The following is a 26,408-nucleotide window of genomic DNA, read 5'->3' as shown; positions in this document are numbered from 1 at the left end:
AAGAGCTTTGTCAAACAATACATTTACGTATTTTACACGTACTATATTCGTTCCAGGATGAAAGTTGTATGATACAAGTTTCTTATGCTCCTTGTTCAGAATTGACAATTCTTTGTTGGCTATGATTTTCAATTTTACAAATTTATAAATAAACCCAATCCTAGACATGTATTTATAAAAAAACCCAAGCACTATTTAAACATAGAAACACACCCAAAATCAACCCCAAAGTCAACTTTTTGGGTGTGTTTATAAATGGGTTTTGAGTGTGTGTAATGATGGGTTTTGGGTGTGTTTATAAAGTGTTTTGGGTGTTGGGTTTTTTTATAATTTCAACATCTATTTTGGGTGTTTTAGTGAAACTCCCTTTAAATTTCCAGGCTTCCAAATAAGTTGGATTCAGATTTACAAAAAGCTGAGATGCAGAGCCAATTTTCAGGCCTTGAAGATGAAAACAAACATTTCATTGCCCTATACATTTGAGGTAATAAATTGCAATTTGTTTTTGACTGTTTGACTTTTTTTTTTTCCCTACTAAACATTCTAGGTTTTTCCCTCCATAAACATATGTTTCTGTGAGAACACTACAACAAATATTTGAGCAAACACTTAAGCAAATATTAAGAGAATATAATTGATGTGTTTATAGTGTAAGAGAGGTAATGAGTTAAAGACAATACCGCTATGAGTCAGTTGGATTAACTCCAGATCAAGAAAGAAGTTGCAGAGAGATTAAATGGCTGATCTGCAAATATTAAGAGACTTCGAAAGAAGTTGCAGAGGTTATAGTATCATGTTTTAGCAGTTGCGGGTTATAGCGGAAAACAACAGGACATTTTGAAAAAAAAAAAACTTCTAAATTTGAAATAAAACAAAAGCATAAGGGAAACTTCCAAGCATTAAGCCACCCAACTCTGACTATCTAACCTTCTGAACAAATAAAAATTAAAAAAATCTCGGATCTAGCAGCTGGCATATTACATCATTTCACTTATTATTATATTTTTGTTGAGAGTTTTACTAGAAAAAACTTCATTTGACTTTGCAAAGATCATAATGGTATTTCACACATTACTCAAATTAAAAAGTAGAACAGCTGTCCTTTTTTAGGGTTTTTTCTTCAATTATATATATATATATATATATTGTTGTTTAGAAAAAGAGAGTATTTATTGATGAAACAGGACAAGTGCAAAGCCACAAAAGTACCGAAATGGGCACAACATCTCTAGTGACTAAATACAACATGTTGATTTGATCTAGAGAGAATTACGCATAAACCAACAAATACTCAAACCTCTGATTCAGTAGCTTGAAGCACTTGTACTTAGATTAATAATATAGATCTATCGCACAACAGTAGAAACAGCAGATTCGTATCGCAACTGAAAACTAAAATATAAAACACAGCAAATTCCTAAAGAGTTCCTCATAATTAAAATAAAGACCAAAACAAATAAAGAAACATGATCACCGCTCCACATCATCTCTGACAACCAAAGAGACCCATGACAGATCTGCCCCGAATTTCTTGAAACCCGGGACGATTCCTGTGGAATTTTTGACATCACACTAAAGACAGTACAAAATACCGTCATCGTGTTTAGAAAGACGACGCTAATAGAAAACCGTCATGAATAAGTAGCATAAACAACTAAAAAATAGAGAAATCGCAACGGGATGCGCCTTTGTAGCTTCAAGGTTATCCCCTGAATTTGAGGCTATGCATTCTGAGCAGTCACAGAGAAGGAAACCCATGCTTTGGTTTTTTGAATGGTCTGCCTTGGGGTTTTCCTTTCAACACGTGCTAGAGCCTCCCAGCAGTCTGCAATTGTGAGTAACCCTTGGTTTTTGTAGTGGTTTTATCGCCAGCTAAGTGTTGTAGACTTTCAAATATTTTTCTTGGTCATTTGGGCCTTCCTAGGCTGATGGGTTAGTCTACTAAGGGAATGGTTCAACTTCCTAAAGTGATCGGCTATTTTAATTAAGGTGATGGGCCAATTTTCTAAGGTAATGGGTTACCTCTTTTTCTCTCTTTCATGCTTACCCATATATTTGGGCTCAAGAAACGGGCTCGAGTTTTGGGGCTCCCAAGCAACAAACACTTCCACTTCTTGGCTCATCAATGGGCCTCGTGAATGCTCATAACTATTCATACCACAACCCACTCAACAAGCCCCAAACACTTGCGTGGCTTGGGCCCACTTAAGCTTATAGCGTGGCTAGGTATAACGCTTGGCATGGCATGTCGATTGGCATGCTCGTGCTCGAATTTCATCTTATTGTAAAGGGCTATGGTCGAGTCAAAACGGCGCTCGGCGGGATAATTAGCATGAGTTCATAGAGCCGGTGCATTTTATAGGCTTGCTACAACTCTTATCATGACAGGTTACATATTTGCTTAGCATGGCACGTGGATCATGACTCGTGCGCGCGTGTATAACGAACTTTCGTGTATCCAAATCGGGTTTTTTTCTCAATAAGGTATCACATTGGGCCAGGAATATATTTGGGTTTAGTCTTGAATTTTTGGGGCCTCAACAAATTCCAAGTAAAGTTTCCACACTGTAGTACTGATAAATTTCTCTTCTTCTGTTTTTTTTTTTTTTGGGTTGAAAGATAGATTTCTCTTTTTATATCAGAAATATCACAAAAGCCAATTACAATGCTCATTGCTCATTGAATTAACGTGAAAAGCTCGATTAAAAGACGTATAAAACTGCGAATAAATACTTTTCTAGTAAGAATGTGGATGGACTATTTATGCATAGATGTGTTGTTTTGTAGACAAGGGACGCTAGGAATGGTTGCAAGATGCAAAAATTTGCTTGCCAATAATTGCTGAAGTGATGTTGACTTGGTCCATAACAATGTTGAGGCAACTTGGATTCTCAGAGCAATCAAATACAAGGGCTTGCTCATTTCCAGAAGTTCCTTGGAAGCCACGGTATGTCACATATGACATTTTAAAACAAAATACAAATAATTAGAAATTAAATCAAACTAGCTCTATTTCATTGTGTAAATCTTTGTTAGTATTAATTATAAATTGTGAAAATTCATCCATTTTTTATAGTCATGTTTGCCACTACAGTAATGTTGGTCGATGATAATAGGATTTTTAGCTGCTATCAATTTAGTTTGCTCAAATGATATCTTTCTAGCATACCCAGAAGAGCCCTGAAAAATACAAAATGAGAGGTAATTTTAACAAAAATGAATTATTTAAATGCTTTTAATTTTTATTTATTGAGGTCATAAGCCTTAGATTTTGGACTCAAGATTTATGAGAGGTAACTCTATTTGGTAAAGATAGCTAGTGTCAACGTCAATGTTACTATTTCACCAAATAAAATTAAAAGAAAAACAACAACAAAAAGTTTTAACGTATCTAGTCGTTACTTCCTATGTCTTAATTCTAGCACCCATTTTTGGCACCATTGAAACTACAATTTCACACATGTACGTCTTCAACTGTGGCATAAACTCCCTTTTCACTCCTAGGCTCCCCATGCTGTATATGCAGAAGTTAGAAATTAACCACACATCCCATTAGTTTCTTTACCGTAACACAGGGTTAAGTGGGTAAGGGAGGGTGGAGATCAAGAGTTCGAAAATAGAAAGAAAAAAAACAGCTTGATATATTATACAATATACTAGGGTACTGGTATTATAATAATCATTTAACGTGGTATAATAATGTGGTCTCCCGAACTTTTTTTCTTCAGAGAATTCAAACTGCGTACGAACCTAATTCCATGACCTTGCCCACATGCGATGTTGCTGATATTAATTAATATCAGATGAGCCAGTATTGATATCAATAAAACAGGGAATACTTATAATTGAATAATGTTGTTTGGCCATATCCAATACTTAAATTTGATGAAGCTATGCAAAATACCAAAAAAATTACAAGTTGCTCATTGTAGCAATAAGCATCTATAAAAAAATTATAATATTGCAATGGCAGTAGTAGTTATTTACAATGGCGGATCCAGGAAATTTTGAGGGAATAGATTATGGATTGATAGATATCTAATAGAAAATGTAATTCAAAACCGGAAAAAAAAAGGTCCATGCATGGATTATACGATGAAACAAATCGATGGTTGCAGATAGCAGATCAAGTATCTTGACTTGGGAACTACAGATGCTATTTTCTGGTTTTACACATATTTAGTTCAATAGTCATCTTTCACTACATTTTATTGCCCTTTTCGATTGCGTGGATAGGCCATTAAAGATAAGAATACCAAAAATAAGAAAATAAAATTTTAGCATTTGTGAAACAAAGGCAAAAACGTATCATAAAATTGAGCCATCGTTGTAAATAGCTAGTGATGGATTATTATATGCAGCGTTTTTGAAGTGCTGTAAGTAAGATAAAAACAGCGTTTTCTACATGCTGTGTGTGAAGGTAAAAAGTCCCACACTAGAAAGTTCAGAAACCTAGTAAGGGCTTATAAAGAGTTGGGCTACTCTCTTCATTGCCAATTGGTTTTGGGGTGAAACCTCAACTTTTATCATTGTATCAGAGTGGATTAGCCCACGTGTGAAAGCCCAACGGCCACATGTGCTCCACGTTACCCAAAATGTGTTGTCCACGTGTTAGGCTTGAAAACTCGCCACACGCGGCTGTGAGAATGTGAAGGTAAAAAGTCTCACATTGAAAAGTTGATAAACCTAGCGAACATCGATTTGCAACACATAAAACATGTAAAAACAAACTGGTAGTGTTTCTTTATAAAAAAAATTAATGGGGGCTGAGCGGAACCGCCATATGGGCCACAAGTATGTCATTCTGTTTACTAAGAATACACCAAATTGATCAAATAAGATGCTTCTATGGATTTCTAATATATATATTTTAGTTTTGGGGTTTTTATGTATGGCTGGATCAAGTAGATCACTCTGGTCAGTTTAGGTTGGTGAATTGGAGAGTAAACAAAAAGTGCATGTCTATCAAGGAGGTAGGGAATAAATGATTTTTCCACAGGTTGATCATCAATTTCATGTGGAAGAGCTCCAGGGATGACTTACATGAGCTACCTAGTAAGTTCACAGCTTTGGTCATAATTTTTATGAGTTTTCTGCATTTCCTTCCATTTATGTATGCACACATTCTCAGGTTCCAAAAACCATCGCTTGCAAGTTTAATTTCCTATGTAATTTTATTTGGCAACCCTTTTTGGGTCAACCGCCCAAGTAGTTCATGAGTCGAATCGTCCATTTTCTAATTCCTTTTGTGCATTAATTGTCATATTGAAATCTCCAGGTCGGGATTGTTAATGAGTTGGCGAATTAAGGGAACATTTTGATTTGGCTTGTACTGCTTCCATACCAAAAATGCTAGTTCATTAATGGCCAGCATTTCTATTCTAAGGCTGAGTTTCATTGCTGCAACGGTAGTATATGGTCCAAAAGACCTCTTTTTGATAGAGCAAATCCCCTCCATCACTATTAAAACTGAAATCTTACTTGTATTGCAATTCAAGTGATGGAGGGAATTCACGCCACATGAAACAAGGCTTTTTGAAACATATACTACTGTTGTTGGAATGAAACGTGGTCTCAGAATAGAATTTGACCGGCCCTGATGGTGGAACTAGCAATATTTGGAAGAAAGCAGCAATGTAGTGCAAGCGAGCTGTGACTTCTCCAAACCCAGCCCAGCAGCTTATACAAGATAGTGATTAAGGTATGATTGATCATATAATTGAGACTGTTGAATTTCAAATGCCTTTTCCTTACTGCATTTTAAGTTGGATTTCAAAATTTGAATCCCAGAACTGACCAGTAGTTGTTCCTTGTAAAAGTTCTGCAGTTTATTTCACGTAGATTTTGATTCAAACATATAAAAACGAAATCAATTCTTTCCTTCTCCTTAGTTATAACCTTGTTAAATGCTCTCTTCGATAAGAATTTATGCTACAGAGTACACATGACAATGTGTATTCATGGACGAATGTGCTAGCTCTCCTATTTTTCCTGCCACTTGATTCACCTAATATTTTGTGACTTATTTTAATTTCTTATGTTTTTATTATTATTTTAGATATTTTATTTAAATATTTTTAATTAACTTAAAAAGTTACGAATTTTTTTATATATAATATTTTTTATTATAAGTTGTTTGCAATCTATTGATGCTCCAGAAATCATAATTTTCTCCGATAAAAATTGGAAATGGGATAGAAGTTTGGCTAGCGGTAGACATGATGGAGGACTATATATCAAACCCTTGCACCCAAGGTGATCGAACTTTGCTCTGATACCACAGTTGGTTTATGGGAGAACAATGGAGTGATTTTATTTATTCAACAATAGATGAGTACAAGGCTTTATAGAGGACCAGACTTATTGGCCTTTCTAAAATGTTTACTAGGCTTATTGGCCTCCTTCCTATTTTCTGACTTATTGGCCTCTTCTCCCTTACTACTAGTTTACAATATAATAGTATTACTTTATTACAAGATTTTTATTAGGATTTTTCTAGAATGCCTACAACAATTATGCCTTAAAACTTGACTTTGTCAAAGTTGGTGGACATTTCTTGAGGTTTCTACTTTTTCTACGCTTCAACACTAGTGTGCATTAAATTTAACATTTTCACTCATATACACATAAACGCGAAGTGAGATCAAGGAAGGAGTCTGCACTGCAGAGGATAGTGATTCCACCCATGATATCGGAATCACAGATCGCTTCTTCTGGCTTCCCCCAACATACACCACAAAATAGCCTTTTGGGATATCTAAGGTCTTTGAGGCAGGTACGTGGTTTAGACTTCTTTTTGCGTTAACAATTCCTGGCAACCAGAACCCCATGGTGCTAGATTTTTAACCGGAACTAGAACAAGAAAACAAATTCAATGGAGTTGGGAAACAAAGAAGGCTTGGAGGGTTTGAAAGGAGAGACTTGAGTTGATCATGATAATGCTGATCTCTCATGTATATATAGATGAAAGGGTGTGGCGAAATTAAATCATCTGCTACATGAAATGAGTGGGGAAGAGGCACAAGTGAAGGACACTAACTAGGTTGTGAGCAATCAAGAAATCATCGTTATGTAGAAACATAATTCCCTAGAGACAAGAACGGACCACCAGAAGATAAGCATTTTCAATCTGGTAAGTAGTCATCAAAGATTATTATTAGGTAAGAAGCACACTTGAGACATGCACACTTCTCTTTGTGGTCACAACTCGATTGAACAAATTGGAAGACTGATTAATAATTTGTGGATTAGGTAACCAATTCATGGCTTCTTCTTTGTTTTTCAATTCAACCTCAATCAAGAGAAAGACCAGCACTGTACTGCGTCTGTTGTGGTCCCATTCAGAACTAATACAAAAAAGCTTGACCAAATAAACAAAATAAGATAGTTTCTTAGCTGTTGACTATGGAAATAAGGGGTGAAAAACTCCAAAGCCACAAATTCTATGGTTATGCATGGTTCTCTCAAACTATACAGTATCCCTTCGTATCTGGGCCAAATGCAAAAGTTACGTAACACCACCAGTTCTTGTTTGTAATGCAGCATTAATTGAGACACCAACATATGCAGTAGATTTGGTCCAAAACAAATAGTAACCATGAAATTCAAGCATAGCATATCTTCCGAGAAAATACTAAGAAGTCCAATTTGGTAATTTGTGTTAGCTAGTGAGCGCCAAGAGAAGTAAATGTCTCGGGCATGCCCCTACTGGAAAAGAGGTAGGGAATAATGTTTCAACATATGAATACGTTTCGTCATTTGCATGTGCCATGTGATCCCTTGATTTCGCACAAGCCATTGTCCCTCATTGTTGCCCACCTCATGCCTCTGCGCCACTTATTTCATGTAACGGATGAATTTTCTCATCCCATTCATCTATATATACACAAATGATCAAGTTCACAAGCATCAAGTATCTCCGTGCCAAGCATCAAAACTCTCTCTGTTTCCTAACTCCTTTGAATTCTTTTTCTTCTTCCAACTCCAATTTAAAAACAATGGGGTTCCGGTTTCCAGGAATTGTCAATGACAAGAAAAGTCTAAAATATTCAGCTTCTTCAAAGACCTTAGAGATCCCAAAAGGCCATTTTGCAGTGTATGTTGGGAAGAACCAGAAGAAGAGATTTGTAATTCCAGTATCATGAGCCTTTATTCCTGGATTTGCTTAATCAAGCTGAAGAAGAGTTTGGATACAATATCACAATACCCTGCAGTGAAGACAGCTTTGTTCATCTCACTTCCTGCTCAAGTGTATGAGTGAACACTAATGAAGGTAATCTGGGATCCAACTTCATATCAAAAACATCCTCTTTTTGGAATGTCAAGATTATGACTAGGCTATGATGGATCATACTCGCTTCTTCTGTTGTTGTGAATCTGGGACAACGTCTGCAACAGTCAAGTTGCATTAGGTGAGCACAAAGATAAAAAATTTGTGAAGCAGTCGAAAGACGATAGATATCATGAACTCTCTATGACCAATAGCCCCGAGACGATGACTTCAATTTTGAACTAAAAAACAGTCAAATTTTTTCTTTGTACCCCCAATTAAATTTTTTTATCTCTCCAGGAAAAATGGGAGTATATAAGACATTTTGCTTCTCCATTCATTAATTCTTGTCTTAGATTTTGCATTATACGGTTATCTTCTACCAGATCTGTTGTATGCCATATGGCAGCAGATTTTCATAATGAACGAAGCATGATGGTTATTCTAGTTTGTATCCGTTAATTTGCCATGTCAGTCTCCCAAATTAATGATGTCTTCAAATAGAGCACATTTTGACATGCCAGTCTCCCAAATTAATGATTCCTGCAGGTAGTGTTATGATATAGGTCAAGAAAAAAAGGGGAAAGTTGTCATTAGTCATCATAATTTATGCCTCTCTCAACCAGCTTTAACATGAGGCGAAGTATGCCATTATACTTTATTGATCTTGAGAAAATCTTCACTGCCATTTGATGATAATAAAACAGAACTACAATTAGATAATAAGACAAGAAAGTGGATGAGGAATTAAACTATATTCATATCTTCCCATATGTTCCAGAAGAGCAAAAAATTAAGAACTGTACATGGGGTATAAACACAAATGTCCTCTTTGAGATCAAAATTGGAGTCAAGTTACGTAATTCGACTGTATTACAAGGTTTCTTAACTTTGGATCCCGGCTCACAAGCATCTTGATGATTTCTGAAGGCTTGCCAGAGTCACAAGCAACACAAGATGTGAGTGTGATCATGTTCTTCTTTCATCTCGACTTAGTGAGTTGTGGTCGAAATGAGGAATACTTCGGATACAGAAGGCTTCCCAGATTAACTTCACTAGTGTTCATTCATACACATAAACGGGAAGTGATATCAAGGAAGGAGTCTTCACTGCAGGGGATGGTGATTCCACCCATTGGATGATCATATCCAAATTCTTCCTCTGCTTGATTCAGCAAATCCTGGAATAAAGGCTCATTCAAGTATGATATTGGGATCACAAAGCGCTTCTTCTGGCTCTCCCCAACATACACTGCAAAGCAGCCTTTGGGGATATCTAAGGTTTTTGAGGCAGCTATGTGACTTAGACTTCTCTTGGCGTTAACAATTCCTGGCAACCGGAACCCCATGGTGTTTACACTCTCAAGAGGAATCAAAACAAGAAAAAGAATTCAATGGAGTTGGGAAACCGAGAAGGCTTTGATGCTTTTGCAAGGAGAGACTTGAGTTGCTCATGGACCGGTCATGAGTTTATATATGGATGAAAGGACCTGCGGAAAATCATGAACTACATGAAATGAGTGGTAAGGAGACACTGAGGTGGGCACCAATGAGGGACAATCTGGCTGGTGAGAATTCAAGAGGTCACATGGGTTTGCCCTCCTACTCCTTTCCAGTAGGGGCATGCTTGAGGAACTTATCTTTGTTGTCACAATTTTTATTAGTTGCAAAACCAACTGATTTATATATTTGGTCATCGATAGGTTTCAAGCTTTTCATTTACAACTGGAGACGGGACATTGATGGTCATGCTAGGGTGGTTTGGTGACTGGTGGACTGATTTGAAACAACAAAGCCACATGCTAGGTTGGTTTGGTGCTCCCAAACAAGTTATACAGCACCAATTTTCATATCCAGGCCCACCAGTTCTTGTCAGTGATGTGTAGGTCTTTCCCTTCATTGAGCATGAAGTCTAGAAGAACATGTCCTAAAAACAAGTATCCATGCAGTGGTTAGAGTGCCTGATCCACAAAATGGTTAATTAGTGCACTTTGGTCAATTCAGTTTGTGAACACAGAGAAGTTTGGATACCTAAAGCATGCCTCTAATTTTTATTTTTTTCAAAATAGGCTTATGTTTCATAACAAATTACTAGGTTGATATTTCTCTTCTGATTCTGTCTGTTATCTGAAGGATGTAGGGAATGATGTTTCGACATAGGGATACAGTTCGGTCATTTGCATGTGAAATCTGTGGGGAGATGATTTATGTGACTAGAAAGACAACCCATGTGATCTCTTGATTTCTTACAATCATTTGTCTTCACCACTCATTTCATGTAGCAGTTAAGTTTTCACAGTGCTTTCATCTATATATACACTCATGATCAGGTTCATCAACAACTCAAAGTCTCATACTTGCCAACCATCAAAGCTTTCTTTGTTTCCTAAGTCCTTTGAATTCTTTTTCTTGTTCTGATTCAACTTGAGAATTTAAAAACCATGGGCTTCCAGTTGCCAGGAACTGTTAACACCAAGAGAAGTCTAAACCAGGCAGCTGCTTCAAAGACCCTCCCAAAGGGCTATTTTGCAGTGTATGTTGGGGAGAGCCAGAAGAAGCGATTTGTGATTCCGATATCATATTTGAATGAGCCTTTATTCCTGGATCTTCTGAATCAAGCAGAGGAAGAATTTGGATATGATCATCCAATGGGTGGAATTACCATCCCCTGCAGTGAAGACACCTTCCTTGATCTCACTTCCCGTCTACGTGTATGAGTGAATGCTAAGGAAGTTAATGTGGGAAGCCTTCTGCATCCGAATCTTTCCTCATTTCAACCACAACTCACTAAGTCAAGATTTAGAAGAGGCTATAATTGATCACTCTCACAGCTTGTGTTGCTTGTGTTGCTTGTGAGTCTGGGAAGCCTTCGGTAATCAACCAACGCGACACCTTTGGTAATCGCAAGCTGCATGAGCTGAGCAGAAAGATCCGAAATTTTTGAAGCAGTCGAATGACAATGTCATGAACTCTTGATGACCATTGGCCCCGAAAACATGGACCCAATTTTGAACTAAAAGAAAGTCAAGTTTGCTCTTTGAACCCCATGTAAACGTTGTTGTTTCTCTTGAGGAGAAGAGAATATGGGAATATATAAGACAATTTAGATCCTCATCCATTCTTATCTTATATTTTGCACTATATATGTTTACTATCTTCTTCTGGCTCTCTGATATAATTAACCACCAAATAGCAGCAGATTTTCACAAGAACTGAAGTATAATGGCTTACTTCAAAAATTATTATGGAATCTTTTATCCTATGCCAAAGTATTAGTGGGTTCTTTTTGTGTTTTTCACCAAAGTATTTAGCAAGTACCAGGTGCTATCTGAGTTGTGATGGTACTAACTCTTCTTGTTGATGTTAAAGACGAAGACTTCATGATCTATGCCTTCGTGCAGAATCCAATGGATTAGGACAAGAGAAATGGGATTCCTCTGGAACAACTACTTAATCTACTGATATCGATTAGGACCGAGAAACTATTGGGATTGTAAGATACCTTTTGTTTTTGGTTGAAACTAAGGGACCTGTCAAGTGTGAACTACTAGGGACTGAAACATATTTGTACTTTTTTTCCATGTTTAATGTTCTCATTTAGTATAAAAGTTCCAATAATTGGAATAAGCAATCTTGTCTACAAAAGTCCTAGTATTTACCCTGGATACAAGCCATCTTCAGCTTCATTGAGCGGAAAATCAGAATATTTGGCTGTATCTGTATCTGATAATTTATTGGGAATGGAGACCATCTTCAACTTTGGGATTGTGAGATGTTAAAATTTGATCTACTTCGAGATTCCATTTTTGTACAAGGCAACAAGCTACAATTAGATAATAGCTTACTGAAAAATGAGACAATAAAGTATGAGGAATCAAAATATATTATATTTTCTCATGTTTCCCGGAGAACAAAACATTAAGAATAGTACATGGCATAAAAGACAATTCTTCTTGTCATCCAGTTCAAAATTGGAGTTATGATTTTCAATAGTCTTCGAGAGTTCATGATATCGTCATTCGACTGCTTCACAAATTTTGTATATTTGTGCTCAGCTCACAAGCAGTTTGACCATCAAAGAAGGCTTCCAGATTCATAAGCAACAGAAAAATGTGCATATGATCAATCACAGCCTCTACTTCATCTTGACATGGCGAGTTCTTCTGATCGAACTGAGGTTGATTTGGATATGAACCAGATTCACTTTATTTCCCTTCAATCATACACTTAAGCGGGAAGTGAGATGAATGAAGGTTTCATCACTGCAGGGGATTGTGATACCACCCATTGGATGATCATATCCAAATTCTTCTTCTGCTTGACTCAGCAAATCCAAGAACAAAGGCTCATTCAAGTATGATATTGGAACCACAAATCGCTTCTTCTGGCTCTCCCCAACATACACTGCAAAATAGCCTTTTGGGATGTCTAAGGTCTTTGAAGTAGCAGCCTTGTTTAGACCCTTCTTGGAGTTAACAATTCCTGGCAACCGGAATCCCATGGTTTTTGTATTCTCAAGTGGAAAATTAGAACAAGAAAAAGAATTCAGAGGACTTGGGAAACAGAGAAGACTTTGATGCTTGGCAAGGAGAGAGACTTGTGTTGCTGGTTATGAACCTGATCTCTTGTGTATATATAGATGAAAGAGTAAAGCCTGCTACATGAAATGAGCGGTCTCGAGGAGCAGAGATGGGCTCCATTAAAGGATACTAGCTTCTGAGAAATCAAAACATAACATGGGTTGTCTTCCTGCTCACATAAATCATCTCCACATGCAAATGACCAAACTGTATCCCTATGTACAAACACCGTTCCCTACGTCTTATTTCATCTAGTAATTTGGTCTAGAGATTGATTATTAGGCAATTAGCAGGTAATGCATACATATGTAAGTAATATATAATTACAAGATTGATGTGGTCTAAACATTACTAATCTATGGACAGATATGTCTGAAGCCTGTTTTGTACTGCAAAGAAGGCCAAATATTTGTAGGTGTCCAAACAATTGTTGGGCATCATGTTCTCCAACAAACATACAGACTTAATAACAACCAAGTTCTTGAGATAGAGATAGAAAACATACCATGTGACCCCACCCAATTGTCTCCATTAAACTCTGTCCACATTTCAGATATTTTCCTCTACACACCCTTTCATCTATATATACAGTTATACACACACAAATACACACTGATGATCCTCAATCTTTACAAACATGAAATCTACTGTTTGTGTTTTTCTAAAATCTTTTTGGGTTTTAGAGAGAAACGAAACTGATTCCTGATTACAGTTCTTAACAGATTTTGTGACTGAACTAATATAGCTCACAACCTAATATTTAATTTATGATGAGTCTTCTGTTTTATCTTGTATTTGTATCTGAGCGCAAAGCACGATTTATCTTGATCAAGAGCATATGCACATGGCGCGTACAACTTCAACAGGCATGGGAAGAATATAGAGCTAGCACTGACTCTTAAAATTCAGATGCTAGAGTCCCACATGGAAAGAAGGTTGAACAAGCATAGATCTCATCAAATTAGACAACAAAAGTAACAAGCAAGAATTGGAGAAGCGAAAAAGTTACCTTCTTGTGCTCCGGGACCCCCTACCCTCGTGTCTCCCTGGTATAAGCACATTAAAAAGTGAACAGATGAGATTCCAAATTGGTTGTTGTCATCTTTTAGATCCTTTTTCTATCTCTTCAACCGTTGGGAGGGTTTTTAAAAAAAATGTAGATTATAAGTTTAATGAATAAATGAACCATGTAATATACATCGGTGTAAGAAAAAGCTAGGTCAGTTTCGTTCACCTAGTAGATCTAAAATGTTACTACCAAAAGGCTTCAGTTTTAACTTCCCACACTATGTCCTATCACTGGAAATATCCAATTGGGAGTGCATGAGGATAAAATTGAGTGTCATTATTAGTTGTTAAATACTTTGTGATTAGGAAATATATCTTGACAAATAGATTATAACAAATGAATGGAAAAAATTTGAAATACCTGCATATATAGTTATGGAACAGGCAGAGATTGAAATTTCAACTTGCCGGCAAGAAAGGAAAAGGGAGAGAAACCCAGAAACAATAGAAATGCGTGGCATGGGAGGGAGCCCCTATTATGTCACCTCCTTAGTTTTCAATTAAGAAAATGTAGAGAAATTATGAGGATCCTTCCCAGCCACCCATCTCCATTGGCCTCTGGGAGGCCTATCTCCCATTTCAAGTCAGCCAATTCTAAGAGTGTGTTATGCTCTCAAGATTTAGAGACCTTTATTTATAGAGAAGCCAAGGATACATAAGTTGAAGAAAACAACCTACAGTGCCCATGGTTTCCATATGGTGAGGAATCTGTGTGCCACTGTAGTTGTTTAACCACATGTTTTGGCAATTTTCATGAGGAAGGACAAGGACAATTGGGTTGGCATTCTTGCATGCTTTCCACGCGTCGTAAAATACGGTTGTGATGTACCTATATCGAACCATTTCTTTTATCAGTTCACGTGATGAATGCGATGAGAGAGAAAAAGAGAAACCGGTTATATCTGACACCTATGAATAGAAAATTGTGACAGGTTGGCGAGGAAGTTATGTTTTTTGTTTTCCAAAATTGGATTTTGGATTTTGGGGATATTGGTACCAGTTTTTGCTCCACTAAATAATTCAAATGCATAATCAAACTTAAAATGAAAGTTACAGGTATGATAGATATGAAATCTAGTTTCTCAAACTAGTGAATAATCTCATTCACTTTGTTCAATTTTTCAATTATTGCTAGTTTTAGAATTTTTGAGTTTGTATGGACCTTAAGATTAAAAAAATCAAATTAAAGGCCGCGATGTATCTCAGAGGAAAAGTGAAAAGGGAAAATATATATAATGGTTCATAGAATAATAATGAAATTTGATAATTTTTGTCAATACTTATAATTGTGGGATAGCTGATAAGATTTTTCTAGTCGACAATGTGAGAACTTGATTTAGCTATCTAGTTGATCTTACACCGAATGGCGCTAGGTTGTCCCTAGTACTGTAAAGATGATGAGTGAATTTGAGACAGTACTGCTTGTTGTCCAAGAAATCTAACTTCTAACCAAGCCATCGTAAATCGAGTGGTAGGTAATTTGGTATAAGTTCTTTTCTTGACTTACAAGTAATAAGACTTGAATTCTTTGTACTGAATAAAATGGAAATGAAATTAGAGACATCTAGCGAAGATGTAAGAAATCACCAGTACAAATTGATCTAAAGTAAAATGGAGTCACTGCCTGCAACTTCATTATGATCTCTCTTTCTGGACTATGAATGCTATTGGGCTTCTAATTTGTTGCTCCAAAAACCCATTTACCACAACGGGCCATTCATCGGGCCTTTATAAATTCAGGTCCAATCGACATTTATATGGAGATGAATGCTTGATTGGAAAAACCATGAAATCTGCAGTATGTGGTGCAGAGGCTACATGATGGGAATGAACGGGAAACATATGCATATGAAGGATCACATGGTTCTGTCTTCACTAGTATAAAATAACCCTTGCGCGACGAAAAATTATTCGTCGCACAAAGTCACTTTGCGCGACGAAACTCAAAACTTCGTCACTCAAAACCTTGCGCAACGGAAAACAATTCGTCGCACAAAGTGACTTTGCGCGACAAACTTTTGGGTGACGACAATGCATCGTCGCGCAAAGTCTTACTCGACCAAATTTGCGACAAAAAAAAAATCGTCGCGCCAAAGTGACTTTGCGTGACGAAAAACAATTTGTCGCGAAAGCGACTTTGCGCTACGACAATACATCGTCGCTCAAAGTGACTTTGTGCGACAAAACAATAAACTTCATCGCGCAAAGTCCTTATAAAAATAAATAAAATAAAAAATTCTTTTTTAAAATCTTTGCATGGCGTAATCCAAACATTTCATCGCCTAAACCAATTTATTTTTGTTTTTTATTTTGTATACATAACACTTAAGAAATTAAACGGTACATATATTTTTATTAAGTAGCTTTAAATTTATTATTTTAGATCGAATCGGATTTTTGTTAGAAAATATATTTTTTTAAATTGACGATCGAATTAGTTCATTGTATTCATATAAGGTCAAGAAGTGTAGCTGCAAAAAATCATCAAAATCAGAGTTAAAATAACCGTTAAATCGTGATTTTTCATTTATAACCGTCGAAATTTTTTGTCTCATTACTTGATCTCTAAATGTTTATTTTTTTCCGATTTTTGGCGTATATGATCTCGAAGTATAAACAAACAAGTTTGACGGTTGGATTGTTGAAACTAGTTTTGTTGAATGCGTATGCCATCAAAACAATATATTCACTTACAATTAAGAGTTTATTTATACTTTAGTTAAATATAACATAAGATTTTGTGGTATCCACTAGTGTAAATATTTTAAATTGATGATCGAATTAGTTCATTGTATTTATATAGGGTCAAGGAGTGTAGCTGTAAAAAATCATCAAAATCGGAGTTAAAATAACCGTTAAATCGTGATTTTTCATTTATAACCATTGAAATTTTTTGTCCCGTTACTTGATCTTTGAATGTTTATTTTTCCCGATATTTGTTGTATATGATCTTGAAGTATAAACAAACAAGTTTGATGGTTGGATCGTTGAAACTAGTTTTGTTGAATGTGTATGCCATCAAAATAATATATTCACTAACAATTAAGAGTTTATTTATACTTTTGTTAAATATAACACAAGATTTTGTGGTATCCACTAGTGTAAATATTTTAAATTGACGATCGAATTAGTTCATTGTATTCATATAGGGTCAAGGAGTGTAGCTGTAAAAAATCATCAAAATCGGAGTTAAAATAACCGTTAAATCGTGATTTTTCATTTATAATCGTTGAAATTTTTTGTCCCGTTACTAGGTCTCCGAATGTTTTTTTTTTTTGTAATTTTTGGGTTATACGATCTTGAAGTATATACAAACAAGTTTTACAGTTGGATCGTTGAATGGTGTGTATATATATTTATTTACTTATTAAGTAGCTTTAAATTTATTTATTTTGTACGTATAACACTTAAGAAATTAAATAGTATATACATTTATTAAGTAGCTTTAACCTTATTTATATTTTAAATCGTAAAATAAAATAATTTTATTTTTTATTATTCATAACAATTATTTTTATAAATATTGTGCTATGAACCAATTTTTTGTCTCTCAAAAGTTTGCGCGACCAATAGTTCGTCGCGCAAAACTCTAAAAATGTGGGCGGTACCAAAAATGGGACACGGGATTAAAAAAATGTTTTTAGACTTTGCGCGACCAATATGTATTTTTAAATCGCGCAAAAATTTAAAATTTGGTAGGTACCAAAAATGGGATGCGGATTTTTTTTTTTTTTTGAGTTTGCGAGACCAATATAGGTATATTAAGTCGCTCAAAACTTTGCGCAACCAATATACCGTTGCGCAAAGTCACTTTGCGACCAATATTCTTTCGTCGCGCAAAGTGGCTTTGCGTGACCAATATTTTTTCGTCGCACAAAGTCCTTTTGCGCGACCAATATTCCAATATTTTTCGTCGTGCAAAACTTTGCGACCAACAATATTGTTCGTCGCAAAGTGATACGGTTTTTAAAAGCGAAAATAACTCGTCCACCATTTTCTCAATGTCTTTCTCTACTCTTACCTCTCCTCTCTCTTTCCCTCTCCCCAAATCCCACTATTTCTCTCACACTCACTCCTCTCACTTAATCTCTCATCATCTCTCTCTTCACTATCTCTCACTCTCACTCACTCTCTCATCTCTCTTTTCACTATCTCTCATCTCTCTATCACTATCTTCTCTAATTCTCTCATACTCACTTCTCTATCTCATTCTCACTCACTCTCAATCTTGCCAAAAGGTATATTCTCTCCAAATTTTAAATTTTTTTCATTAATATGTGTTTTTGGAGTTAGTTTTGAGTTTGTGTGGGGTTTGGGATTGAGTGAAGGGGAGGGATTGGAGTTTGGGTTGGATTTGTGGTATAACAATTTTAGGGGAGATTATCCCTTTTCTTTTTTTTGACTTTTTTTTTTTGGTAGGGAATCATCGAGACTTTGCGGCTAAAGTTGAGGATTATGAAGCTATCAAAACATATCATCCGCCACTACAACCACAATACGCTTGTATTAGGATTTTATTATTGTATTTTGTTAATTTATGTGTACATTTTGAATATTATATATATATTTATTGGATAATTTGATCACTATTTTTCATATGTAATTTTATTTTTCATATGTCAATTTAAATTAAAGTAATTAAAAAAATCATACAATTAAATTAAATTTAAAAAGTAAAAATTTGAATAAATTAATATAATTAAATTAATATCAATTTAAATTAAAGTAACGAAAAAAATCATACAATTAAATTAAATTTAAAAAGTAAAAATTCCAAAAAATTAATATAATTAATATTAAAGAAAAATAAAACAAAAAGTCAAAAACCAAAATATTTTAGTATTACGTCACGCAAAAGTCTAAAATTTGGGCGGGTATCAAAAATGGGATGCGGGAATTTTTATTTTATTTTTAAATTTTTTAAAGACTTTGTGACCAAAGTTTTCATCATGCAAAACTCTAAAAATTTGGGCGGATACCAAAAATGGGGCTTAGGAATTTTATTTTATTTTATAAATTTTTTAAAGACTTTGCGACCAAAGTTTTCGTCAGCATAAAACTTACGCGACAAAGTTTTAAATCGTCGTGCAAAACTTACGCGACCAATATTTTTCGTCTCGCAAAGTCACTGCGCAACCAATATTTTTCGTCACGCAAAGTGAATTTGGGCGACCAATATTCTTTCATTGCGCAAAGTCCTTTTGCGCAACCAATGAAAAAACTTCGTCGCGCAAAGTCTTTCTTCACAATCTTTGCGCGACGATGTTTCTGTCGCGCTGAAATTTGTGCGACTACAATGTATTTTGCGCGACGAAATTCTCTTCATCGCGCAAAATGTAAAATGTAGTAGTTCTTCCACATCATCAAGAATTTGGCAATGATTGAGGCTACATGTTTGTTGGCAATCAGTTTTAACCAATTTGAAGTGCTTGCTAGGACAGGAAACGTTTGCTGACTCTAATATGTCTTATATGACAGTACCTTTGTAAATATTTTGTGGTTTTTTTCCCCTCAGATAATTTCTTTTTCTATGAGTTTTCAAAAATCTAGTTAATAGCTCTTGCCCTTAGACCAGCTTCAGAGCCGGTCCATTGATTTTGGAGGCCTTGTGCAAATATGGATGTCGAGGCCCTATATATACAGGTAGGAAAAAAAAAATCCATATAGAAACAAAAATTTCTGACACAAGAAGAACACATCCGGAAAGAGCTTCCCAGAAAAAAAAAAAAAAAAAAAATCTTTAGTCACCCTTCCGAATCACAGAGCTGATGAATTGATTTTCCAATTTCAATGCTTGGTGAATTCTCATGTGAAGAAGGGGGGGAGAAAAGAACTGTGATTTTGGGGAAAGGGTTAAAGCTTGGGTTTTTACAATCCAAAATTTGATGGAAGAGGGTGGTACACTGGTACTGAAGAGAAATGGCTTTATTTTGATGGAGGAGAGTGAGAAAGACTTACTGAAAAAAAAGAATATTAGAATGGTTTTGCAGCTTGAGAGTTAGGAAGAGGAAAACACAGGTTTCAAACCATAATAAATAAATAAAAAGAAGAGTTGCAGTGTGAGAGTTGGGAAGAGGAAAAGGAATTAAACTAGGGCCTCTACTCTGTAAGTCGTAGAATTTGTTGATAATTAATATCAATTCAATTTTAGTTTTGGTGCCTTGCATATGGTGTTGTGGGGTGATATTTAATATTTCATTTTTATTTTCATGTTTTAGTTAATTTAATGGGTTGACTTGGAAAAATTTGGAGGTCCCTAAATTTTGAGAGCCTTGTGAGGTCACACACCTCGCACACCCTATAGGCCGCCTCTAACCAACTTATGCAAGCTGGAATATTGTCCTAAGAGAAAAGGGATATGTGATCATGCTACCTTTAGGCACCACCCATAAATAAACAAGAGCTCTGCAATTATTCAAATAGACTTGGAAAAGGAATATTCTCCTTTTGGAATTATAGAAATTTGAGATAAAAACGAAGAAGATTATTGAACAACCTAATTACCTAAAATCCAATTAGATTTTAGAAAAACACAGTAGATACATAAAACTTTACCTAACAAAGAAAGGTGTCAAATTTTTCAAAAACATTTTCTTACAAGCAACGGAAAAAATCCAAGATTGAATTGAACCACTCAAACCTTATTTGCTAATTTCTCAGTTAGCTAGTTTGTTAAAGTAGAGAAGTTACCTAATATATATCCAACAAAATAGTCATATTGTACAGCCCAAGTGGAATAAAAGTTCAATTTTGGAGGCACAGTCCAACCAACTTCTCTCATATTGAGAGTATTTGTCTCACATTGAAAAGTTAAGAGACTAAGTCTGGGTTTGTAAGGAGTTGGGCTACTCCTCCCTTTGCCAATTGATTTTGAGGTGGAACTTCAACTTCATGGTATTAGACCAAGGTTTCATGTGTTCGCCCATTACACGTGCTCCTCGACACTTAATATATGTTATCCATGTGTTAGGCTTGAAAGTTCGCAACATGTAGAGACGTGTTGAGAGTATTTATCCCACATTAAAAAGTTAAGAAACTAAACCTAATCTCCTTATTACTAATCGATTTTGAAGTGAAACCACTACAACAAAAAGTGAAAAAGACGACCAGAAAAACACGACGGTCTAAGTGAAAACCGTCGTTGTTTTTTAAAAGACGACGGTTTTATAAAACCGCCGTGAAATAACACATTAGACAACTAAAAAATGGAGTTTCAAATGACTGTTCATAAAACACGACGTACTTAATTTAAAAACCGACGTCTTATTGAAATAGGAATTTCAAGAGGTAAAATCGAAGCCAACAAATAACGGCGGAAGTTATGAACCGACCGACGTAGAAAGTAAAGACGACGGTTTCAAAAAGCCGTCGTTTTACCCGAAATTAACACGACCAAGTTTTCGTATAAGGCGCCGTATAATTACAAATAAATCCACGGCGGTAAAATACAAAATACCGCCGTATTAAATTAATGTACAACTACGGCAAAGGTAAATATAACGACGTCTTTCTCGTATTTCTACGACGACATCTTTAATTCTTACCAAGTTGGGGTTTTCATATAACGACGTATTATATAATTTAACGTCGTATTTGTCCACTTTATACGTCATACATTATATTTAAACCGTCGTCTGAATAAGAATTGTTTTTAACAATTTATTTCTTGGATTTTGTTATCCTACGTCGGTAGATCTACTTAACGACAAGAATTGAAATAACCACGACGGTTTTATAGAAAACCGCCGACATAATCAGATTATTCTGAGATCACAAGGGTTAGGAAATCTTACAAGATGGAACTCTGTTGCTCATCATAATCTTACCAGAAGACAATATTTTAGAGGTTAATGATGTATGTGTATTTGTGTCTTTGAGATACACAAACGCACATACACATTAACATCAATTGTACATCTGAAATTTGACGACGGCAGCCTCAGATTTGCAATCGAGAGAGACAATTTTTGAAGTGAATGATGCGTGTGCGTTTGTGTATCTACACAAACGCACACACACATTCACATCCAAACAATTGCCTCCTAAAACTTCACGACGGCAGCCACAGATTTGCAATCAGCGAGACAATTTATTGAAAATTGGTGATTTGCAATCAGATTTGCAATCAGAGATGAGGTGAGAAGAAGTTGAAACCCTAATCGAATACTTAAACTGAAAGAACCCGTGGAAAAAAACCCTATTTATAATTAAAAAACCAAATCCACGTCGGTTATATTACACATAACGACGTTTAACAAAAATAATCCTCGTCGGTAACAAATACATTACGTCGTTTTCTTCTTACTTAAGACGACAAGAAACAACGACGGTATAACAAAAACAGTCGTTGTTTTATATTTTTATTTGATTTAAATCAGTCACCTAGAAAAGAAACTTTATAAATTCTAGAACATTAATTTCCTCGGGAAAAAAAACTATATGTATAAGGCACTGTTTTTGAAAAATAAACTATAAGAAAAGGAGAAAAAAATTATATTTATAATAAAAAAATAAAATCCACGTCGGTTATATTACACATAACGACGTGTAAAAACGAATCCACGTCGTGAAAAATAATACGTCGTTTTAGTTTAGTGTTATCCACGTCGGTATATTACAATAAAACGACGTATATTATGAAAATAAACGTCGTAACTATAAAATAACCGTCGTGTTAAATATTTCTACCATGACGCGAGATATTGAGTTATCGACTTTTATTTAGGAGTTTACTACGGCGGTACCTACAACACTACTGTCGTATTATGTACCACGTCATAAGTTCAAATTAACGCCGTAGTTTGTCTATTAATACGTCGTCGTTATATGTAAACCGCCGTCTTATTACTATGAAGCGGTTTGTATACATATACAACTTTTCGTCTACCGACTTACACATGCACTGTTTCCAAACCCGAGAAAAATTTCAATCTCAGAGAAAACTTTTCGTCTTTTTCCTTGTCGAGCCTTCTCAGTATCCTATCGTCTTCCTCTTGTCTTCGCCTGCTCTGAACTTAAACACCAAAATCCAGAAAGCTTTCATTGCATAAAGGTAAGCTTTCATTTCTTTTGTTGCTATTTTGTTGCTATTTTGCATGCTCATACTGTTTTTGTTTTGAAAATCTTTTTACCTTTTTCTGGCGAAAATCATTTTTACTCTTTCAAGTTTGATAAAATACACAGAAAGAGAGGGAAAGTTTCAACTTTGAACACAACTAATTCAACTAAATAAGGCGACGGTAGCTTTGTATTTGCGTGGTTAAATATGTAGACCACGACGGTTCGTCGACGTCCTAGCGTCGTCTTAAAATTGATCTAAGTTGTTTTTAAACAGACGGTCAAATTTTTATTTGCTTGTTTAGTTGCAGGTTTGATTTCTCTGAACCATGGTTTTCGTTTTTCCTAATTTGATAAAATACAGAGAGAAAGAAAGTAGGGTTTGGTATCTTATATAGACGACGGTATCTTATTATTGACGCCGTGTGAATGTTCATACCACGACGTTGTTTTAAGATACCGTCGTCTATAAAAAGATGCCAAAGCTTTTTTTCTTTCTATTTTATCAAATTAGGAAAAACAAAAACCATGTTTCAGAGAAATTAAACCTGCAATCAAACATTCACAGAGAAAGAAAAATGTTTTTGGTTTCTTATAAATACGATGGTAGCTTATTATTCACGTCGTGTGAATATCCATAACACGACGGTATATTAATATTTACGTCGTGTTAATATGAATATCACGACGTCGTGTAAATATCGCCGTAATAAGTTCTTTTACGTCTTATTTAATATTGTTTCACGTTGTTTAAACATTTGTATTGTTTCTTCTTTAAACATTTATTACGCCATGTTATGTTATTACGTGTAAAATCTTATCATACGTCGAGTTTATAAATAACCGTCGTTTGTGATCTAATTTTTTCCCAAATATTTTCACTTGCAGGTTTGTTTATTCTGTAACCATGGTTTCTCAAGACCAAAGTAAGTACTCTGGCTCCAAAAAAAATGGAGGTAAGGAGCTTGGAATGGAAACTCCTCAAGACAAGCCCTTGAAGAAGATGAAGTTTGTTTCATCTGTGAGAAGAACAAGCAGCCCGACAACAATTTCGAGGATTCAAAGTCAGGTCGAGGTATGAGCACAATGCCTCGTGTTGTGAAGAGAAAATTGCAGAAAATCAAGCCAGTTGTTGAGTACAATAAAGGGGGAAAGGATGTGGCCTGCATACTGAGATGCAGTCCTACATTGGTGTGTTGGCACGCTCCAGAGTCCCACTTGTGGACAAGAAATGGGCTGAAATCCCCAATGATATAAAGGAGCAGATTTGGGAAGCCGTTGACATGGCTTTGTGGTAGGTCAAGGGGGCAAGACCTCGGTGTTATCTTCTGCTGCCAAGAAATGGAAGGATTTCAAGTCTACACTGACAAGGCATTATATCCTTCCATACATCAAGGAGAGGAGAAATTAAGCCAACCCCCTGAAGTATATAAATTCATAGAAAGCGAATGGGATGCCTTTGTAGCTTCAAGGTTATCCAAAGAATTTGAGTCTGCATTCTCAACATGCAGATTAGGGAGAAACTTGAGTACAATCATCGATTGTCTCGAAAAGGATATGCTGGTTTGGAGGATCAATTGGAGGAAACCATGCCTAGGGTAGAAATTGATCGATCTACCTTATGGAAGAAAGCTAGACAGGACAAACATGGTAACATCCCAGATCCAAAGGTGGCAGAGAAAGCAAAATTAATTGTAAGCCTACACACTCTGTTTTAAATTTTATTAAACTGTGTATATATAATTCTTATTACGTCTAATGTTATATTTTTTCGTCGTGTCAATGATTTTACTACGTCGAAATATTTTAAAAACGCCGTGAAAGATCTAAAACTGGAATCACAACTGTTTTCTGTAAGTATAGATAAGACGTCGGTGGTTAATTTTTTCGTCGTTTTAATGTTATTACTACGTCGAAATGTTTTCAAAAACGTCGTGAAAGATCTAAATCTGGAATCACAACTCTGTTTTCTGTAATTACAGAAAAAGACGTCGGTGGTTTATAACGTCGAGTTCTATTTTGGTGCGTCGTTTTAAACATCTAACCACGTCGGTTTTAATTAACGTCGTTATAAATATATTATAACGTCGAGTTCTATTTTGAGTGCGTCGTGTGAAATTATATACTGCGTCGTTTGTTTATAAATAACCGTCGTGTGTTTTCTTGTGCTGACTTTTTTGTATGTCTTTGTTTTAGGATGAATTGCAAAAACAAGTGGCTGAAGGCAGTCTGAGTGTAACTGGCAGTAATGATGTCTTGACCTTGGCTTTGGGTCCCGAGCATCCAGGGAGAGTAAGAGGGGTAGGTGCTGGGATTTCCCCTAGGCAATTCTTCAATTTACCTAGACCACAGAGGGTAAAGTTTGCTGATCAATTGAAGGAAAGTGTAAGACTTGTCCTTGAAGAGGAGACTAAGAAGATGGAAGCTAGAACCAAACAATTAGTAGAGGCTGAGAGGGAACATTTACTAAGTCAGCTTTCCCACCTCATCCCCAATTTTGATCCAAGCATGCTTAAACCGAAAACTAGCCCCTCTCAAAACCAAGGTCTACAGCAAAGCCCCATAAATCCAATGTCTGATAAAGCTAGCTGTTCTGGGGCTGAAGGGAGATCCCAACATTTAGAGGATGATCTGCCAAAAATGGGGAGCAGCAGGAAGAAACGGTAACATAACTGAACTTTGAATTCTCTGTTTTTTTTTTACATTAGACGTCGTTATTATGAATAAACCCGTCGTTTTAAAACCATACCACGACGATTTTATAAATAACCCGTCGTTTTTATTTAAATATCACGTCGTATTTAGTTTACTTGTTTTACACGCCACTAGACGTCGTACTTTGTGGTTTTTAGACGACGGTTTTAGTCCTTAACGACGTAATATACAATTACCACGACGTTTATTATTTACCATCGTTTAATAATTTTAAGACGTCCATAATTCTTACATACCGTCTTAGGTTATGCCTTACCACGACGTTTTGGTTTAATTTTTTTACTCTCTGTACAATCTGTCTTATATATATATTTCTTTATTATTTAAAACAGAAATCTGGGGCTTTAGATAATCAAGATGAAGAGAAGAAAGGAGAAAACAAAGATGAAGGGAAGAAGGAAGAAAAAAAAGAGAAAAAAGATGAAGGACAAAAGGAAGAAACAAATGATGAAGAGAAGAAAGAAGAAGAACAAGAAGAAGAAAAGCATGACGAGGAGGTATATTCTCATAACTTTGCCTTTTTAATTTGTTTTTCACATTTCAGACGTCGATATTTTTCTTTAAACCGTCGTTTGTTTTCACATTAGACGTCGGAATTTATTTTCTACGACGTCTATAGTTATATAAAACGACGGTATTTAATTATCGTCGTTTAAATTATAATAAGACGACGTTTTTTAATTTAAACCGTCGTTTTTAATGAATTACCACGTCATTTTA

The 26,408-nt window shown here is 35.6% G+C and overlaps 3 protein-coding genes and 1 pseudogene across 5 annotated transcripts; 2 read left to right on the top strand and 2 right to left on the bottom strand.

The window, feature by feature from the left end:
- Positions 1-4,979: 4,979 nt before the first annotated feature.
- LOC148916355 (indole-3-acetic acid-induced protein ARG7 pseudogene) lies at positions 4,980-8,734 on the top strand (annotated as a pseudogene). The gene is made up of 2 exons (XR_016128149.1): positions 4,980-5,701; positions 6,159-8,734. The product of XR_016128149.1 is annotated as an indole-3-acetic acid-induced protein ARG7 pseudogene (transcript).
- A 271-nt stretch (positions 8,735-9,005) lies between these two features.
- On the bottom strand, positions 9,006-9,720 carry LOC103335843 (auxin-induced protein 15A-like). The gene has a single exon (XM_089055188.1). The coding sequence runs from the start codon at positions 9,615-9,617 to the stop codon at positions 9,336-9,338; it is 282 nt and encodes a 93-aa protein (XP_088911314.1). The 5' UTR covers positions 9,618-9,720; the 3' UTR covers positions 9,006-9,335.
- Positions 9,721-9,996: 276 nt separating this feature from the next.
- On the top strand, positions 9,997-11,434 carry LOC107881488 (auxin-induced protein 15A-like). The gene has a single exon (XM_089055189.1). It carries the CDS (start codon positions 10,710-10,712, stop codon positions 10,983-10,985), a length of 276 nt encoding a protein of 91 aa, XP_088911315.1. The 5' UTR covers positions 9,997-10,709; the 3' UTR covers positions 10,986-11,434.
- A 699-nt stretch (positions 11,435-12,133) lies between these two features.
- LOC107881492 (indole-3-acetic acid-induced protein ARG7-like) lies at positions 12,134-14,527 on the bottom strand. Of its 2 annotated transcripts, XM_089055187.1 has the most exons (3): positions 14,278-14,527; positions 13,858-13,894; positions 12,134-12,984 (listed from the first exon to the last, which is right to left on the bottom strand). In XM_089055187.1, the coding sequence occupies exon 3, from the start codon at positions 12,767-12,769 to the stop codon at positions 12,488-12,490; it is 282 nt and encodes a 93-aa protein (XP_088911313.1). In that variant the 5' UTR covers positions 12,770-12,984; positions 13,858-13,894; positions 14,278-14,527; the 3' UTR covers positions 12,134-12,487. The 2 variants fall into 2 exon arrangements, with proteins under 2 accessions (XP_088911313.1, XP_088911312.1); XM_089055186.1 differs by having other exon boundaries at positions 12,134-13,894.
- Positions 14,528-26,408: the final 11,881 nt, after the last annotated feature.

The sequence above is a fragment of the Prunus mume genome, linkage group LG6 (genome assembly GCF_029339155.1).
Source record: "Prunus mume cultivar Tortuosa linkage group LG6, ASM2933915v1, whole genome shotgun sequence".
NCBI lineage: Eukaryota > Viridiplantae > Streptophyta > Magnoliopsida > Rosales > Rosaceae > Prunus > Prunus mume.
The sequence above is the reverse complement of the archived record's forward strand: the minus strand, read 5'-3'. Positions and strand labels throughout refer to the sequence as shown.

What these genes read in the sequence shown, in the direction of transcription:
- LOC103335843 (XM_089055188.1), bottom strand. Translation starts at nt 9,617, where the DNA reads ATGGGGTTCCGGTTGCCAGGAATTGTTAACGCCAAGAGAAGTCTAAGT.
- LOC107881492 (XM_089055186.1), bottom strand. Translation starts at nt 12,769, where the DNA reads ATGGGATTCCGGTTGCCAGGAATTGTTAACTCCAAGAAGGGTCTAAAC.
- LOC107881488 (XM_089055189.1), top strand. Translation starts at nt 10,710, where the DNA reads ATGGGCTTCCAGTTGCCAGGAACTGTTAACACCAAGAGAAGTCTAAAC.